Below are 20,935 nucleotides of genomic sequence, written 5' to 3'. Positions count from 1 at the left end.
GATCAGCATGTTGTCTTCCTCAGTGTGTATATTATATTGATCAGTATGTTGTCTTCCTCAGTGTGTATATTATATTGATCAGTATGTTGTCTTCCTCAGTGTGTATATTATATTATATTGATCAGTATGTTGTCTTCCTCAGTGTGTATATTATATTATATTGATCAGTATGTTGTCTTCCTCAGTGTGTATATTATATTGATCAGCATGTTGTCTTCCTCAGTGTGTATATTATATTATATTGATCAGCATGTTGTCTTCCTCAGTGTGTATATTATATTATATTGATCAGTATGTTGTCTTCCTCAGTGTGTATATTATATTATATTGATCAGTATGTTGTCTTCCTCAGTGTGTATATTATATTATATTGATCAGCATGTTGTCTTCCTCAGTGTGTATATTATATTATATTGATCAGTATGTTGTCTTCCTCAGTGTGTATATTATATTATATTGATCAGTATGTTGTCTTCCTCAGTGTGTATATTATATTATATTGATCAGCATGTTGTCTTCCTCAGTGTGTATATTATATTATATTGATCAGTATGTTGTCTTCCTCAGTGTGTATATTATATTATATTGATCAGTATGTTGTCTTCCTCAGTGTGTATATTATATTATATTGATCAGCATGTTGTCTTCCTCAGTGTGTATATTATATTATATTGATCAGTATGTTGTCTTCCTCAGTGTGTATATTATATTATATTGATCAGTATGTTGTCTTCCTCAGTGTGTATATTATATTGATCAGTATGTTGTCTTCCTCAGTGAGTATATTATATTGATCAGCATGTTGTCTTCCTCAGTGTGTATATTATATTATATTGATCAGTATGTTGTCTTCCTCAGTGTGTATATTATATTATATTGATCAGTATGTTGTCTTCCTCAGTGTGTATATTATATTGATCAGTATGTTGTCTTCCTCAGTGTGTATATTATATTATATTGATCAGCATGTTGTCTTCCTCAGTGTGTATATTATATTGATCAGTATGTTGTCTTCCTCAGTGTGTATATTATATTATAGTGATCAGCATGTTGTCTTCCTCAGTGTGTATATTATATTATATTGATCAGCATGTTGTCTTCCTCAGTGTGTATATTATATTATATTGATCAGTATGTTGTCTTCCTCAGTGTGTATATTATATTATATTGATCAGCATGTTGTCTTCCTCAGTGTGTATATTATATTATATTGATCAGTATGTTGTCTTCCTCAGTGTGTATATTATATTATATTGATCAGCATGTTGTCTTCCTCAGTGTGTATATTATATTATATTGATCAGCATGTTGTCTTCCTCAGTGTGTATATTATATTATATTGATCAGTATGTTGTCTTCCTCAGTGTGTATATTATATTGATCAGTATGTTGTCTTCCTCAGTGTGTATATTATATTATATTGATCAGTATGTTGTCTTCCTCAGTGTGTATATTATATTGATCAGCATGTTGTCTTCCTCAGTGTGTATATTATATTATATTGATCAGCATGTTGTCTTCCTCAGTGTGTATATTATATTATAGTGATCAGCATGTTGTCTTCCTCAGTGTGTATATTATATTATATTGATCAGTATGTTGTCTTCCTCAGTGTGTATATTATATTATATTGATCAGTATGTTGTCTTCCTCAGTGTGTATATTATATTATATTGATCAGTATGTTGTCTTCCTCAGTGTGTATATTATATTGATCAGCATGTTGTCTTCCTCAGTGTGTATATTATATTATATTGATCAGCATGTTGTCTTCCTCAGTGTGTATATTATATTATATTGATCAGTATGTTGTCTTCCTCAGTGTGTATATTATATTATATTGATCAGTATGTTGTCTTCCTCAGTGTGTATATTATATTATATTGATCAGCATGTTGTCTTCCTCAGTGTGTATATTATATTGATCAGTATGTTGTCTTCCTCAGTGTGTATATTATATTGATCAGCATGTTGTCTTCCTCAGTGTGTATATTATATTATATTGATCAGTATGTTGTCTTCCTCAGTGTGTATATTATATTGATCAGCATGTTGTCTTCCTCAGTGTGTATATTATATTATATTGATCAGTATGTTGTCTTCCTCAGTGTGTATATTATATTATATTGATCAGTATGTTGTCTTCCTCAGTGTGTATATTATATTATATTGATCAGCATGTTGTCTTCCTCAGTGTGTATATTATATTATATTGATCAGTATGTTGTCTTCCTCAGTGTGTATATTATATTATATTGATCAGTATGTTGTCTTCCTCAGTGTGTATATTATATTATATTGATCAGTATGTTGTCTTCCTCAGTGTGTATATTATATTATATTGATCAGCATGTTGTCTTCCTCAGTGTGTATATTATATTATATTGATCAGTATGTTGTCTTCCTCAGTGTGTATATTATATTATATTGATCAGTATGTTGTCTTCCTCAGTGTGTATATTATATTATATTGATCAGCATGTTGTCTTCCTCAGTGTGTATATTATATTATATTGATCAGTATGTTGTCTTCCTCAGTGTGTATATTATATTATATTGATCAGTATGTTGTCTTCCTCAGTGTGTATATTATATTGATCAGTATGTTGTCTTCCTCAGTGAGTATATTATATTGATCAGCATGTTGTCTTCCTCAGTGTGTATATTATATTATATTGATCAGTATGTTGTCTTCCTCAGTGTGTATATTATATTATATTGATCAGTATGTTGTCTTCCTCAGTGTGTATATTATATTGATCAGTATGTTGTCTTCCTCAGTGTGTATATTATATTATATTGATCAGCATGTTGTCTTCCTCAGTGTGTATATTATATTGATCAGTATGTTGTCTTCCTCAGTGTGTATATTATATTATAGTGATCAGCATGTTGTCTTCCTCAGTGTGTATATTATATTATATTGATCAGCATGTTGTCTTCCTCAGTGTGTATATTATATTATATTGATCAGTATGTTGTCTTCCTCAGTGTGTATATTATATTATATTGATCAGCATGTTGTCTTCCTCAGTGTGTATATTATATTATATTGATCAGTATGTTGTCTTCCTCAGTGTGTATATTATATTATATTGATCAGCATGTTGTCTTCCTCAGTGTGTATATTATATTATATTGATCAGCATGTTGTCTTCCTCAGTGTGTATATTATATTATATTGATCAGTATGTTGTCTTCCTCAGTGTGTATATTATATTGATCAGTATGTTGTCTTCCTCAGTGTGTATATTATATTATATTGATCAGTATGTTGTCTTCCTCAGTGTGTATATTATATTGATCAGCATGTTGTCTTCCTCAGTGTGTATATTATATTATATTGATCAGCATGTTGTCTTCCTCAGTGTGTATATTATATTATAGTGATCAGCATGTTGTCTTCCTCAGTGTGTATATTATATTATATTGATCAGTATGTTGTCTTCCTCAGTGTGTATATTATATTATATTGATCAGTATGTTGTCTTCCTCAGTGTGTATATTATATTATATTGATCAGTATGTTGTCTTCCTCAGTGTGTATATTATATTGATCAGCATGTTGTCTTCCTCAGTGTGTATATTATATTATATTGATCAGCATGTTGTCTTCCTCAGTGTGTATATTATATTATATTGATCAGTATGTTGTCTTCCTCAGTGTGTATATTATATTATATTGATCAGTATGTTGTCTTCCTCAGTGTGTATATTATATTATATTGATCAGCATGTTGTCTTCCTCAGTGTGTATATTATATTGATCAGTATGTTGTCTTCCTCAGTGTGTATATTATATTGATCAGCATGTTGTCTTCCTCAGTGTGTATATTATATTATATTGATCAGTATGTTGTCTTCCTCAGTGTGTATATTATATTGATCAGCATGTTGTCTTCCTCAGTGTGTATATTATATTATATTGATCAGTATGTTGTCTTCCTCAGTGTGTATATTATATTATATTGATCAGTATGTTGTCTTCCTCAGTGTGTATATTATATTATATTGATCAGCATGTTGTCTTCCTCAGTGTGTATATTATATTATATTGATCAGTATGTTGTCTTCCTCAGTGTGTATATTATATTATATTGATCAGTATGTTGTCTTCCTCAGTGTGTATATTATATTATATTGATCAGCATGTTGTCTTCCTCAGTGTGTATATTATATTATATTGATCAGCATGTTGTCTTCCTCAGTGTGTATATTATATTGATCAGTATGTTGTCTTCCTCAGTGTGTATATTATATTATATTGATCAGTATGTTGTCTTCCTCAGTGTGTATATTATATTATATTGATCAGCATGTTGTCTTCCTCAGTGTGTAGATTAGATTGAGAATATGTTGGTAATGTTTGGTAGACAGTCATTGTAAATAAGAATTTCTTCTTAATTGCCCTATAAAAGGTTCAATAAAAAATAAATTAAATGAAAACGAAAAAATTCCTTCCTCTCCGGCAACTGGAATATTTGTATTCGATACTGGCTTCTTCTTTTCACTCTGCCAATTAGGTTAGTATTGTGGAGTAATTGTTTTAAAGGCAGCATTGGCCTCATGGTGAAATCCCTGAGCGGTTTCCTTCCTCTCTGGCTACTGAGTTAGGAAGGACACCTGTGTCTTTGTAGTGACTGGGTGTATTGATACACCATCCAAAGTGTAATTAATAACTTCACCATGCTGAAGGGTTGGTGAAATCTGTCGTTCTGCCCCTGAACAGGCAGTTAACCCACTGTTCCTAAGCCGTCATTGAAAATAAGAATTTGTTCTTAACTGACTTGCCCAGTTAAATAAAGGTAAAATAAAATAAATAAGGGAAATTCAATGTGTTTTTTTATTTTTACGCATCTACCTATATGGGTCTTTCTCCGCGAGGCCTTGGAAAAGCTCCCTGGTCTTTGTGGTTGAATCTGTGTTTGAAATTCACTGTTCGACTGAGGGACCTGACGGATAGTTGTATGTGTGGGGGTACAGAGACGAGGTAGTCATTCAAACATCATGTTAAACACTATTATTACACACAGACTTATTATGTGACTTGTTAAGGACATTTTTGCTCTCTTTAGGCTTGCCATAACAAAGGGGTTGAATACTTATTGTCACGTCCTGACCATAGAGATCTTTTTATTCTCTATGTTTGGTTGGTTGGTGACTCGGGTGGGAAACTCTATGTTCTTTGTTTCTATGTTTTGGGTTGTCTATCGTTGTCTCTGATTGGGAATCAAACTTAGGCAGCCTTTTCCCCTTTTGTATTTGTGGGTAGTTGTCTTTGTTAGGGGCATTATAGCCTAAGTAAGCTTCACGGTTGTGGGTAGTTGTCTTTGTTAGGGGCATTATAGTCTAAGTAAGCTTCACGGTTGTGGGTAGTTGTCTTTGTTAGGGGCATTATAGCCTAAGTAAGCTTCACGGTTGTGGGTAGTTGTCTTTGTTAGTGGCATTATAGCCTAAGTAAGCTTCACGGTTGTGGGTAGTTGTCTTTGTTAGGGGCATTATAGCCTAAGTAAGCTTCACGGTTGTGGGTAGTTGTCTTTGTTAGGGGCATTATGGCCTGAGTAAGCTTCACAGTTGTGGGTAGTTGTCTTTGTTAGTGGCATTATAGCCTAAGTAAGCTTCACGGTTGTGGGTAGTTGTCTTTGTTAGTGGCATTATAGCCTAAGTAAGCTTCACGGTTGTGGGTAGTTGTCTTTGTTAGGGGCATTATAGTCTAAGTAAGCTTCACGGTTGTGGGTAGTTGTCTTTGTTAGGGGCATTATAGTCTAAGTAAGCTTCACGGTTGTGGGTAGTTGTCTTTGTTAGGGGCATTATAGCCTAAGTAAGCTTCACGGTTGTGGGTAGTTGTCTTTGTTAGTGGCATTATAGCCTAAGTAAGCTTCACGGTTGTGGGTAGTTGTCTTTGTTAGGGGCATTATAGCCTAAGTAAGCTTCACGGTTGTGGGTAGTTGTCTTTGTTAGGGGCATTATGGCCTGAGTAAGCTTCACAGTTGTGGGTAGTTGTCTTTGTTAGTGGCATTATAGCCTAAGTAAGCTTCACGGTTGTGGGTAGTTGTCTTTGTTAGTGGCATTATAGCCTAAGTAAGCTTCACGGTTGTGGGTAGTTGTCTTTGTTAGGGGCATTATAGTCTAAGTAAGCTTCACGGTTGTGGGTAGTTGTCTTTGTTAGGGGCATTATAGTCTAAGTAAGCTTCACGGTTGTGGGTAGTTGTCTTTGTTAGGGGCATTATAGCCTAAGTAAGCTTCACGGTCGTTTCCTTGTTCTGTTGGCGACATTTATCAATAAAAGAAATGTACCCTGCTGCACCTTGGTCCGGCCATTTCCACGACAACGAGCGGGACACTAGTTGACTCATTTCCACGACAACGAGCGGGACACTAGTTGACTCATTTCCACGACAACGAGCGGGACATTAGTTGACTCATTTCCACGACAACGAGCGGGACACTAGTTGACTCATTTTTACGACAACGAGCGGGACACTTATTGACTCATTTCCACGACAACGAGCGGGACACTAGTTGACTAATTTCTACGACAACGAGCGGGACACTTATTGACTCATTTCCACGACAACGAGCGGGACACTAGTTGACTCATTTCCACGACAACGAGCGGGACACTTATTGACTCAAGGCATTTCAGCTTTTCTTTTTTTATTAATTTGTAAACATTTAGAAAAAACGTAATTCCACTTTGACATTATGGGGTATTGTGGGTAGGCCAGTAAAACAACATCTAAATGTAATACCTTTTAAATTCAGGCTGTAACACAACAACATGTCAAGGGGTGCTGTAACGGCAGATTTCCTCTTCGTCTGATGAAGAGGAAGGGTCGGACCAAGATGCAGCGAGGGAAGTGTTCATGACGATTTATTAAAAATGAAATGAACACTGAAATACAAAACAATAAACGATGTGATGAAAACCTGAAAAAGTGAAACCCAGTACCGTGTGACGACAAACACCCACAAACCAACAGTGAAACAGAACCGTGTGGCGACAAACACCCACAAACCAACAGTGAAACCCAGTACCGTGTGGCGACAAACACCCACAAACCAACAGTGAAACCCAGTACCGTGTGGCGACAAACACCCACAAACCAACAGTGAAACCCAGTACCGTGTGGCGACAAACACCCACAAACCAACAGTGAAACCCAGTACCGTGTGGCGACAAACACCCACAAACCAACAGTGAAACCCAGTACCGTGTGGCGACAAACACCCACAAACCAACAATGAAACCCAGTACCGTGTGGCGACAAACACCCACAAACCAACAGTGAAACCCAGTACCGTGTGGCGACAAACACCCACAAACCAACAGTGAAACCCAGTACCGTGTGGCGACAAACACCCACAAACCAACAGTGAAACCCAGTACCGTGTGGCGACAAACACCCACAAACCAACAGTGAAACCCAGTACCGTGTGGCGACAAACACCCACAAACCAACAGTGAAACCCAGTACCGTGTGGCGACAAACACCCACAAACCAACAGTGAAACCCAGTACCGTGTGGCGACAAACACCCACAAACCAACAGTGAAACCCAGTACCGTGTGGCGACAAACACCCACAAACCAACAGTGAAACCCAGTACCGTGTGACGACAAACACCCACAAACCAACAGTGAAACCCAGTACCGTGTGACGACAAACACCCACAAACCAACAGTGAAACCCAGTACCGTGTGACGACAAACACCCACAAACCAACAGTGAAACCCAGTACCGTGTGGCGACAAACACCCACAAACCAACAGTGAAACCCAGTACCGTGTGGCGACAAACACCCACAAACCAACAGTGAAACCCAGTACCGTGTGGCGACAAACACCCACAAACCAACAGTGAAACCCAGTACCGTGTGGCGACAAACACCCACAAACCAACAGTGAAACCCAGTACCGTGTGGCGACAAACACCCACAAACCAACAGTGAAACCCAGTACCGTGTGGCGACAAACACCCACAAACCAACAGTGAAACCCAGTACCGTGTGGCGACAAACACCCACAAACCAACAGTGAAACCCAGTACCGTGTGGCGACAAACACCCACAAACCAACAGTGAAACCCAGTACCGTGTGGCGACAAACACCCACAAACCAACAGTGAAACCCAGTACCGTGTGGCGACAAACACCCACAAACCAACAGTGAAACCCAGTACCGTGTGGCGACAAACACCCACAAACCAACAGTGAAACCCAGTACCGTGTGGCGGCAAACACCCACAAACCAACAGTGAAACCCAGTACCGTGTGGCGACAAACACCCACAAACCAACAGTGAAACCCAGTACCGTGTGGCGACAAACACCCACAAACCAACAGTGAAACCCAGTACCGTGTGGCGACAAACACCCACAAACCAACAGTGAAACCCAGTACCGTGTGGCGGCAAACACCCACAAACCAACAGTGAAACCCAGTACCGTGTGGCGACAAACACCCACAAACCAACAGTGAAACCCAGTACCGTGTGGCGACAAACACCCACAAACCAACAGTGAAACCCAGGCTACCTAAGTATGATTCTCAATCAGAGACAACTAACGACACCTGGCTCTGATTGAGAACCATACTAGGCCGAAACAGAAATCAAACATAGAAAAACAAACATAGACTGCCCACCCCAACTCACGCCCTGACCATACTAAAACAAACATAGACTGCCCACCCAACTCACGCCCTGACCATACTAAAACAAACATAGACTGCCCACCCAACTCACGCCCTGACCATACTAAATAAAGACAAAACAAAGGAAAAAAAGGTCAGAACGTGACAGGCGTGACTTACTGAAAGCGCTGTTGAAAAGAATCTAAGAATTGGCAGAAGGCCGACATCAAAGATAACACAATAACGTATTTGGAAGAATTAAGCAACTAAATAGATTATTTTTAATTCACTGTCCTCTTTTATTAATTCCTTACGTCACTATTTCATTTGAATTTATTTTAATCTGGATCTTTATTGAGTAAAGGACCGTCAGTAAGCATTTCACTGTTATTAAATAATAATTTGATTTGATGTATTAAAAGCTTGCCTGTTTTTCGACACAACGATCACTAGAAGCATAGTCAGAAAATAGACCGTAACTAGAATGTTTTCAACTGAAGGGTTTCTCTCCTAGATCCAGGAATTTAGCACAATGATTTATATCAGAATTGTACAATAGGAGAATAAAGTATTGATTGATTGATTGATAGATACCTTCTTCTGGTTGTTACATCTTTCAGAGGCAGGGTAGCAGGCCCCACTGCCCCCCTCACAGGGGTACTCCCCCTCCTGGCAAACTGGACACTCCTCCTCGTCGCGCCCCGTAGGGCAGTGCCAGTACCCGTCACAGCGCTGGCGTTCAGAGTAACAGCCCTGGTCCAATCCGCACGGGTGTTCCCCAGGGAAACAGTAACCTTTCACCTACATGATAGAATAGGAAACGTCCTCATTAAGTCATCTCTTGATCATCTGGTCAGGATAAACTCTGGGTACTAGTCTTCTGTCTGGTCAGGATAAACTCTGGGTACTAGTCTTCTGTCTGGTCAGGATAAACTCTGGGTACTAGTCTTCTGTCTGGTCAGGGTAAACTCTGGGTACTAGTTTTCTGTCTGGTCAGGATAAACTCTGGGTACTAGTCAAGAGGGCCACCATTGTTCCTGTTCCCAAGAAAGCTAAGGTAACTGAGCTAAACGACTACCGCCCCCGTAGCACTCACTTCCGTCATCATGAAGTGCTTTGAGAGACGAGTCAAGGACCATATCACCTCCACCCTACCTGACACCCTAGACCCACTCCAATTTGCTTAGGTCCACAGACAATGCAATCTCAACCACACTGCACACTGCCCTAACCCATCTGGACAAGAGGAATACCTATGTGAGAATGCTGTTCATCGACTACAGCTCAGCATTTAACACCATAGTACCCTCCAAACTCGTCATCAAGCTTGAGACCCTGGGTCTCGACCCCGCCCTGTGCAACTGGGTACTGGACTTCCTGACGGGCCTCCCCCAGGTGGTGAGGGTAGGCAACAACATCTCCTCCCCGCTGATCCTCAACACTGGGGCCCCACAAGGGTGCGTTCTGAGCCCTCTCCTGTACTCCCTGTTCACCCACGACTGCGTGGCCACGCACGCCTCCAGCTCAATCATCAAGTTTGCGGACGACACAACAGTGGTAGGCTTGATAACCAACAACGACGAGACGGCCTACAGAGAGGAGGTGAGGGCCCTCGGAGTGTGGTGTCAGGATAATAACCTCGCACTCAACGTCAACAAAACTAAGGAGATGATTGTGGACTTCAGGAAACAGCAGAGGGAACACCCCCTTATCCACATCGATGGAACAGTAGTGGAGAGGGTAGTAAGTTTTAAGTTCCTCGGCGTACACATCACAGACAAACTGAATTGGTCCACTCACACAAACAGCATCGTGAAGAAGGCGCAGCAGCGCCTCTTCAACCTCAGGAGGCTGAAGAAATTCGGCTTGTCACCAAAAGCACTCACAAACTTCTACAGATGCACAATCGAGAGCATCCTGTCGGGCTGTATCACCGCCTGGTACGGCAACTGCACCGCCCTCAACCGTAAGGCTCTCCAGAGGGTAGTGAGGTCTGCACAACGCATCACCGGGGGCAAACTACCTGCCCTCCAGGACACCTACACCACCCGATGTCACAGGAAGGCCATAAAGATCATCAAGGACAACAACCACCCGAGCCACTGCCTGTTCACCCCGCTATCATCCAGAAGGCGAGGTCAGTACAGGTGCATCAAAGCTGGGACCGAGAGACTGAAAAACAGCTTCTATCTCAAGGCCATCAGACTGTTAAACAGCCACCACTAACATAGAGTGGCTGCTGCCAACACACTGACTCAACTCCAGCCACTTTAATAATGGGAATTGATGGGAATTGATGTAAAATATATCACTAGCCACTTTAAACAATGCTACTTAATATAATGTTTACATACCCTACATTATTCATCTCATATGTCTACGTATATACTGCACTCAATACCATCTACTGCATCTTGCCTATGCCGCTCTGTACCATCACTCATTCATATATCCTTATGTACATATTCTTTATCCCCTTACACTGTGTACAAGACAGTAGTTTTGGAATTGTTAGCTAGATTACTTGTTGGTTATTACTGCATTGTCGGAACTAGAAGCACAAGCATTTCGCTACACTCGCATTAACATCTGCTAACCATGTGTATGTGACAAATAAAATTTGATTGGATTTGATTCTGTCTGGTCAGGATAAACTCTGGGTACTAGTCTTCTGTCTGGTCAGGATAAACTCTGGGTACTAGTCATAGTCTTGTGTCTAGTCAGGATAAACTCTGGGTACTAGTCATAGTCTTCTGTCTGGTCAGGATAAACTCTGGGTACTAGTCTTCTGTCTGGTCAGGATAAACTCTGGGTACTAGTCTTCTGTCTGGTCTGGATAAACTCTGGGTACTAGTCTTCTGTCTGGTCAGGATAAACTCTGGGTACTAGTCTTCTGTCTGGTCAGGATAAACTCTGGGTACTAGTTTTCTGTCTAGTCAGGATAAACTCTGGGTACTAGTCTTCTGTCTGGTCAGGATACACTCTGGGTACTAGTCTTCTGTCTGGTCAGGATAAACTCTGGGTACTAGTCTTCTGTCTGGTCAGGATAAACTCTGGGTACTAGTCTTCTGTCTGGTCAGGATAAACTCTGGGTACTAGTCTTCTGTCTGGTCAGGATAAACTCTGGGTACTAGTCTTCTGTCTGGTCAGGATAAACTCTGGGTACTAGTCTTCTGTCTGGTCAGGGTTAGGGTCAGGGTTTAGGTCAGGGTTAGGGTTAGGGTTAAGGTCAGGGTTGAACCCATGCCCAGGGCTGACTGGTGTTAGGGTCAGGGTTAGGGTTAGGGTCAGGGTCAGGGTTAGGGTCAGGGTTAGGGTTAGGGTCAGGGTCAGGGTTAGGGTTAGAGTCAGGGTTAGGGTCAGGGTCAGGGTCAGGGTTAGGGTCAGGGTTAGGGTTAGAGTCAGGGTTAGGGTCAGGGTTAAGGTCAGGGTTAGCCTACCTGGTATGTAGCATTGAATCGATGACCAGGGCTGAGTGGTGTTAGGGTCAGGGTTAGGGTCAGGGTTAAGGTCAGGGTTAGGGTCAGGGTTAGGGTTAGAGTCAGGGTTAGGGTCAGGGTCAGGGTTAGGGTCAGGGTTAGGGTTAGAGTCAGGGTTAGGGTCAGGGTTAAGGTCAGGGTTAGCCTACCTGGTATGTAGCATTGAATCCATGACCAGGGCTGGCTGGTGTTAGGGTCAGGGTTAGGGTCAGGGTTAAGGTCAGGGTCAGGGTTAAGGTCAGGGTCAGGGTTAGGGTCAGGGTTAGCCTACCTGGTATGTAGAGTTGAATCCATGCCCAGGGATGAGTCGTGTTAGGGTCAGGGTTAGGGTTAGGGTTAAGGTCAGGGTTAGGGTCAGGGTTATGGTCAGGGTTAGGGTCAGGGTTAAGGTCAGGGTTAGCCTACCTGGTATGTAGCGTTGAACCCATGCCCAGGGCTGAGTGATGTTAGGGTTAGGGTTATGGTCAGGGTTAAGGTCAGGGTTAAGGTCAGGGTTAGGGTCAGGGTTTAGGTCAGGGTTAAGGTCAGGGTTAGGGTCAGGGTTAGGGTTAAGGTCAGGGTTGAACCCATGCCCAGGGCTGAGTGGTGTTAGGGTCAGGGTTAGGTTAGGGTCAGGGTAAAGGTCAGGTTAGGGTCAGGGTTAGCCTACCTGGTATGTAGCGTTGAATCCATGCCCAGGGCTGAGTGGTTGGGCCAGGTACTGTAGACTCATCTGTCCTCTACTGGATTCTAACAGGGCTGGTCTCCTGTTGTTATGATGCGACAGGGCCTGCAGGAGGCGCTCTGCTCTCTGGACCAGCCCATCATAGACATGGAGGGAGTCCCCTGGCCCTAACCCCAGGTCCAGCTGCAACACGATAGGCTTAGGGTCCTAGGAGGAAGGATGACTTAGATTCATCGAGTAGTCGACCGAGGGCAACCGTATTGATAAAAAAACGTGAAAATCTAAAATAACAAATTTCAGTGATTTTCCATTGTGACAGACAGTTTAACTAAACAAGCTTCTGTTTTAATGGAGCTTATAGATCAGTCAGCATGTGTTCATCTCTAACTCTGCTATAGATCAGGCAGCATGTGTTCATCTCTAACTCTGCTATAGATCAGTCAGCATGTGTTCATCTCTAACTCTGCTATAGATCAGTCAGCATGTGTTCAGCTGTGTAACTCTGCTATAGATCAGTCAGCATGTGTTCAGCTGTGTAACTCTGCTATAGATCAGTCAGCATGTGTTCATCTCTAACTCTGCTATAGATCAGTCAGCATGTGTTCAGCTGTGTAACTCTGCTATAGATCAGTCAGCATGTGTTCAGCTGGGTAACTCTGCTATAGATCAGTCAGCATGTGTTCATCTCTAACTCTGCTATAGATCAGTCAGCATGTGTTCAGATGTGTAACTCTGCTATAGATCAGTCAGCATGTGTTCAGCTGTGTAACTCTGCTATAGATCAGTCAGCATGTGTTCAGCTGTGTAACTCTGCTATAGATCAGTCAGCATGTGTTCAGCTGTCTAACTCTGCTATAGATCAGTCAGCATGTGTTCAGCTGTGTAACTCTGCTATAGATCAGTCAGCATGTGTTCAGCTGTCTAACTCTGCTATAGATCAGTCAGCATGTGTTCAGCTGTGTAACTCTGCTATAGATCAGTCAGCATGTGTTCAGCTGTGTAACTCTGCTATAGATCAGTCAGCATGTGTTCATCTCTAACTCTGCTATAGATCAGTCAGCATGTGTTCAGCTGTGTAACTCTGTTATAGATCAGTCAGCATGTGTTCAGCGGTGTAACTCTGCTATAGATCAGTCAGCATGTGTTCATCTCTAACTCTGCTATAGATCAGTCAGCATGTGTTCAGCTGTGTAACTCTGCTATAGATCAGTCAGCATGTGTTCAGCGGTGTAACTCTGCTATAGATCAGTCAGCATGTGTTCAGCTGTGTAACTCTGCTATAGATCAGTCAGCATGTGTTCAGCTGTGTAACTCTGCTATAGATCAGTCAGCATGTGTTCATCTCTAACTCTGCTATAGATCAGTCAGCATGTGTTCAGCTGTGTAACTCTGTTATAGATCAGTCAGCATGTGTTCAGCGGTGTAACTCTGCTATAGCTCAGTCAGCATGTGTTCATCTCTAACTCTGCTATAGATCAGTCAGCATGTGTTCAGCTGTGTAACTCTGCTATAGATCAGTCAGCATGTGTTCAGCGGTGTAACTCTGCTATAGATCAGTCAGCATGTGTTCATCTCTAACTCTGCTATAGATCAGTCAGCATGTGTTCATCTCTAACTCTGCTATAGATCAGTCAGCATGTGTTCATCTCTAACTCTGCTATAGATCAGTCAGCATGTGTTCATCTCTAACTCTGCTATAGATCAGTCAGCATGTGTTCAGCTGTGTAACTCTGCTATAGATCAGTCAGCATGTGTTCATCTCTAACTCTGCTATAGAGCAGTCAGCATGTGTTCAGCTGTGTAACTCTGCTATAGATCAGTCAGCATGTGTTCAGCGGTGTAACTCTGCTATAGATCAGTCAGCATGTGTTCATCTCTAACTCTGCTATAGATCAGTCAGCATGTGTTCATCTCTAACTCTGCTATAGATCAGTCAGCATGTGTTCATCTCTAACTCTGCTATAGATCAGTCAGCATGTGTTCATCTCTAACTCTGCTATAGATCAGTCAGCATGTGTTCAGCTGTGTAACTCTGCTATAGATCAGTCAGCATGTGTTCAGCTGTGTAACTCTGCTATAGATCAGTCAGCATGTGTGCATCTCTAACTCTGCTATAGATCAGTCAGCATGTGTTCAGCTGTGTAACTCTGCTATAGATCAGTCAGTATGTGTTCAGCGGTGTAACTCTGCTATAGATAAGTCAGCATGTGTTCATATTTAACTCTGCTATAGATCAGTCAGCATGTGTTCAGCTGTGTAACTCTGCTATAGATCAGTCAGCATGTGTTCAGCTGTGTAACTCTGCTATAGATCAGTCAGCATGTGTTCATCTCTAACTCTGCTATAGATCAGTCAGCATGTGTTCATCTCTAACTCTGCTATAGATCAGTCAGCATGTGTTCAGCTGTGTAACTCTGCTATAGATCAGTCAGCATGTGTTCATCTCTAACTCTGCTATAGATCAGTCAGCATGTGTTCAGCTGTGTAACTCTGCTATAGATCAGTCAGCATGTGTTCAGCGGTGTAACTCTGCTATAGATCAGTCAGCATGTGTTCATCTCTAACTCTGCTATAGATCAGTCAGCATGTGTTCATCTCTAACTCTGCTATAGATCAGTCAGCATGTGTTCATCTCTAACTCTGCTATAGATCAGTCAGCATGTGTTCAGCTGTGTAACTCTGCTATAGATCAGTCAGCATGTGTTCAGCTGTGTAACTCTGCTATAGATCAGTCAGCATGTGTTCAGCTGTGTAACTCTGCTATAGATCAGTCAGCATGTGTTCAGCTGTGTAACTCTGCTATAGATCAGTCAGCATGTGTTCAGCTGTGTAACTCTGCTATAGATCAGTCAGCATGTGTTCAGCTGTGTAACTCTGCTATAGATCAGTCAGCATGTGTTCAGCTGTGTAACTCTGCTATAGATCAGTCAGCACGCGTCTTAATATATTTTGCCAGGGAAAACTATGATTTATTAACTTATTTATTTGGAAAAATACAAACTACGATGAACGGATTCATCTGTGGCGCAGGGCACTGCATCTCAGCGCTAGAGGCGTCACTACAGACACTCTGGTTCGAATCCAGGCTGTATCACAACCGGCCGTAATCAGGAGTCCCGTAGGGTGGCAGACAATTGTCCCAGCGTCGTCCGGGTTTGGTCGATTTAGGCCGTCATTGTAAATAAGAATTTGTTCTTAACTGACTTGCCTAGTTAAAGGTTAAATAATCTTCCCTAGCAACCATCAGATAATGGAATGTGTAAGATGTTGAACTCCTCCCTACCTGAGTGTCCAGTAGCCAGGAGCACCTCAGCTCCCCCACAGCGCTGCGGTTGGGACGGAAGAAGTCTGGGGAGGCGAATGTTCCGTAGAAGTTCCCCAGGCGTTTCCCGCAGGCCGTGTCGGGGCACCCTGCCTCGTCCGAGCCGTCGGGGCAGTCCCGGGCTCCGTTGCAGCGTAGCGAGGGGGGCAAGCAGCGAGTGGACTGGAGGAGAAGAACACCACTTTATTGTTCGTTATTATTGTCTCTGGCAGGGAACGGAAATGTGTCTTTATACTCACAACCCAATCCCCCCCGAGACGTAGGAAGCAATGGGTCGGCCCAATCCCCCCCGAGACGTAGGAAGCAATGGGTCGGCCCAATCCCCCCCGAGACGTAGGAAGCAATGGGTCGCCCAATCCCCCCCGAGACGTAGGAAGTAATGGGTTGGCCCAATCCCCCCCGAGACGTAGGAAGCAATGGGTCAACCCAATCCCCCCCGAGACGTAGGAAGCAATGGGTCAGCCCAATCCCCCCCCCCCCCAGATATAGGAAGCAATGGGTCAGCCCAATCCCACCCGAGACGTAGGAAGCAATGGGTCGGCCCAATCCCCCCCCGAAACGTAGGAAGCAATGGGTCAGCTCAATCCCCCCACCGAGACGTAGGAAGCAATGGGTAGGCCCAATCCCCCCCGAGACGTAGGAAGCAATGGGTCAGCCCAATCCCCCCACCGAGACGTAGGAAGCAATGGGTCGGCCCAATCCCCCCCGAGACGTAGGAAACAATGGGTCGGCCCAATCCCCCCCCCCCCCCCCGAGACATAGGAAGCAATGGGTCGGCCCAATCCCCCCCCCCGAGACGTAGGGAGCAATGGGTCGGCCCAATCCCCCCCGAGACGTAGGAAGCAATGGGTCGGCCCAGTGTAGAGCATTGTTCCTATCAGAGTTTCTACTCCCCCCTGGTTGCTAGCCCGCTTCCCTAACCTCTGGATTACCTACCTGGGCCTGGGTACAGGGGGCGGTGCCGGGGGGGCAGAGGGAGGTGCGGGGAGGGGTCGGAGGGGGGGCACAGCTCCGTTCGTCGGTAGCGTCGCCGCACTCATCCAGGCCGTTACAGCGCCACGTTCGGGGAAGACATTTACCGTTACCACACAGGAACTCATCATTCTGACAGCTGGACTGGCCCAGGCGACCTGGAGGAACAGACACATTACTACAAACAGGAACTCATCACTCTGACAGCTGGACTGGCCCAGGGGACCTGGAGGAACAGACACATTACTACAAACTACAGACAGGAACTCATCACTCTGACAGCTGGACTGGCCCAGGGGACCTGGAGGAACAGACACATTACTACAAACAGGAACTCATCACTCTGACAGCTGGACTGGCCCAGGGGACCTGGAGGAACAGACATAATGACAAACACAGAGACGTTAACACGACAACAGAAACATTACTACAAACTACAGACAGGAATTATCACAGACACGTTATCGCAGACACATTATCACAGACACATTATCACGGACACATTATCGCAGACACATTATCGGCATAACTACAGTGGCATAACTACAGACACATCGACAACACTGATATAACTACAGACACATTGACAACACTGATATAACTACAGACACATCGACAACACTGGCATAACTACAGACACATCGACAACACTGATATAACTACAGACACATTGACAACACTGATATAACTACAGACACATCGACAACACTGATATAACTACAGACACATCGACAACACTGACATAACTACAGACAGCCAAATATAATGGAAGAAACCACAACATGTACAGACAGACTGGCCAACACCTTAGACATGAAGGCAAAAGCAAAACATCACTAAACCACAAGAACATCAAGTGGCATCATCATCATCATCATCATCACCATCATCATCATCATCATCACCACCCCTTTAAACTATTGGAAGTAAACAGATTGTCAGAGCCCTAGACACTAGAGTGTAGAAAGCTCTTTGGAAGTAAACAGTTTGTCAGAGCCCTAGACACTAGAGTATAGAAAGCTCTTTGGAAGTAAACAGATTGTCAGAGCCCTAGACACTAGAGTATAGAAAGCTCTTTGGAAGTAAACAGCTTGTCAGAGCCCTAGACACTAGAGTGTAGAAAGCTCTTTGGAAGTAAACAGATTGTCAGAGCCCTAGACACTAGAGTGTAGAAAGCTCTTTGGAAGTAAACAGATTGTCAGAGCCCTAGACACTAGAGTATAGAAAGCTCTTTGGAAGTAAACAGTTTGTCAGAGCCCTAGACACTAGAGTATAGAAAGCTCTTTGGAAGTAAACAGATTGTCAGAGCTCTAAACACTAGAGTATAGAAAGCTCTTTGGAAGTAAACAGATTGTCAGAGCCCTAGACACTAGAGTGTAGAAAGCTCTTTGGAAGTAAACAGATTGTCAGAGCCCTAGACACTAGAGTGTAGAAAGCTCTTTGGAAGTAAACAGTTTGTCAGAGCCCTAGACACTAGAGTATAGAAAGCTCTTTGGAAGTAAACAGATTGTCAGAGCCCTAGACACTAGAGTATAGAAAGCTCTTTGGAAGTAAACAGATTGTCAGAGCCCTAAACACTAGAGTGTAGAAAGCTCTTTGGAAGTAAACAGATTGTCAGAGCCCTAAACCCTAGAGTGTAGAAAGCTCTTTGGAAGTAAACAGATTGTCAGAGCCCTAAACCCTAGAGTGAAGAAAGCTCTTTGGAAGCAAAACTGCCTCCCCATGTCAGAGCTAGAGTACACATCAACTAATACGACCAAATATGGAATATGTATTTTTGGAAACATATACGACTGTCACCAAGGCTGAACATAAAACATTCCACTGTCACCAAGGCTGAACATAAAACATTCCACTGTCACCAAGGCTGAACATAAAATAGGAGAAAGTAAAAGGCTGTGAAACTTCAGACAAACCATCCAACAACAAACTACCCAACAACAAACTACCCAACAACAAACCATCCAACAACAAACTATCCAACAACAAACTACCCAAACAACAAACCATCCAACAACAAACCACCCAACAACAAACCATCCAACAACAAACCATCCAACAACAAACCATCCAACAACAAACCATCCAACAACAAACCATCCAACAACAAACTACCCAAACAACAAACCATCCAACAACAAACCATCCAACAACAAACCATCCAACAACAAACCATCCAACAACAAACCATCCAACAACAAACCACCCAACAACAAACCATCCAACAACAAACCATCCAACAACAAACCATCCAACAACAAACCATCCAACAACAAACCATCCAACAACAAACTACCCAACAACAAACTACCCAACAACAAACTACCCAACAACAAACCATCCAACAACAAACCACCCAACAACAAACTACCCAACAACAAACCATCCAACAACAAACCATCCAACAACAAACTACCCAACAACAAACCATCCAACAACAAACCACCCAACAACAAACCATCCAACAACAAACCATCCAACAACAAACCTCCCAACAACAAACTACCCAACAACAAACCATCCAACAACAAACCATCCAACAACAAACTACCCAACAAACCACCCAACAACAAACCATCCAACAACAAACTACCCAAACAACAAACCATCCAACAACAAACTACCCAACAACAAACCATCCAACAACAAACCTCACAACAACAAACCATCCAACAACAAACTACCCAACAACAAACATCCCAACAACAAACCATCCAACAACAAACCATCCAACAACAAAACATCCAACAACAAACTACCCAAACAACAAACCATCCAACAACAAACTACCCAACAACAAACTACCCAACAAACCACCCAACAATCAACCTCCCAACAACAAACATCCCAACAACAAACTACCCAAACAACAAACCATCCAACAACAAACCATCCAACAACAAACTATCCAACAACAAACATCCCAACAACAAACCATCCAACAACAAACCATCCAACAACAAAACATCCAACAACAAACTACCCAAACAACAAACCATCCAACAACAAACCATCCAACAACAAACTACCCAACAACAAACATCCCAACAACAAACTACCCAAACAACAAACCATCCAACAACAAAACATCCAACAACAACCCATCCAACAACAAACCATCCAACAACAAACTACCCAACAAACCACCCAACAATCAACCTCCCAACAACAAACCTCCCAACAACAAACCACCCAACAACAAATTACCCCAAAACAAACCACCCAACAACAAACCACCCAACAACAAACCAAACAACAACAAACCACCCACCAAACTATCCCAACAACAAACTACCCAACAAACAACCTAATGACAAATAACTCAACAACAAACCAGACAACAACAAACCACCCACCAAACTATCCCAACAACAAACTACCAAACAAACTACCCAATGACAAACCACCCACCAAACTACCCTAACAACAAACTACCCAACAAACCACCCAACAACAAACCTCCCAACAACAAACCTCCCAACAACAAACCACCCAACAACAAACCACCCATCAAACTAACCCAACAACAAACTACCCAATAAAAAACCACCCACCAAACTACCCAATAAAAAACCACCCACCAAACTACCCCAACAACAAACTAGCCAACAAACTACCCAACAACAAACCACGCAACAACAAACCACCCACCAAACTACCCAACAACAAACTACCAAGATTAATCTGTGGTGTTTTTGGGGACAGGGCAACGCTCATCAATGTCTTCTGCCAATACAGATCAATGGCAGACAGCTTTACTAACGTACTCAATACTTGCTTAGTGATCTGTGACATGTCGTCCTGGGGTAAAATAGGACAAGCTGTGCTTAGTGCACCTCTCCTCTCATCCCACACAGTATTGATT

At 42.7% G+C, this 20,935-nt stretch overlaps 1 protein-coding gene across 2 annotated transcripts in view; it reads right to left on the bottom strand.

Annotated features, from left to right (window-relative positions):
* The window catches only part of LOC110517761 (low-density lipoprotein receptor-related protein 3), a 78,207-nt gene that overhangs the window by 33,272 nt on the left and 24,000 nt on the right, over nt 1–20,935 (bottom strand). For both annotated transcript variants that reach the window (XM_036964261.1, XM_036964262.1), the window contains exons 4-7: nt 17,035–17,228; nt 16,060–16,260; nt 12,762–12,983; nt 9,228–9,434 (exon numbers count right to left, since the gene is read on the bottom strand). In XM_036964261.1, the coding sequence (XP_036820156.1) occupies nt 9,228–9,434; nt 12,762–12,983; nt 16,060–16,260; nt 17,035–17,228 (824 nt within the window). The remainder of the gene's footprint in view (nt 1–9,227; nt 9,435–12,761; nt 12,984–16,059; nt 16,261–17,034; nt 17,229–20,935) is intronic.

This window comes from Oncorhynchus mykiss, chromosome 26 (assembly GCF_013265735.2).
Source record: "Oncorhynchus mykiss isolate Arlee chromosome 26, USDA_OmykA_1.1, whole genome shotgun sequence".
NCBI classification, from domain to species: Eukaryota; Metazoa; Chordata; class Actinopteri; order Salmoniformes; family Salmonidae; genus Oncorhynchus; species Oncorhynchus mykiss.
The sequence above is the reverse complement of the archived record's forward strand: the minus strand, read 5'-3'. Positions and strand labels throughout refer to the sequence as shown.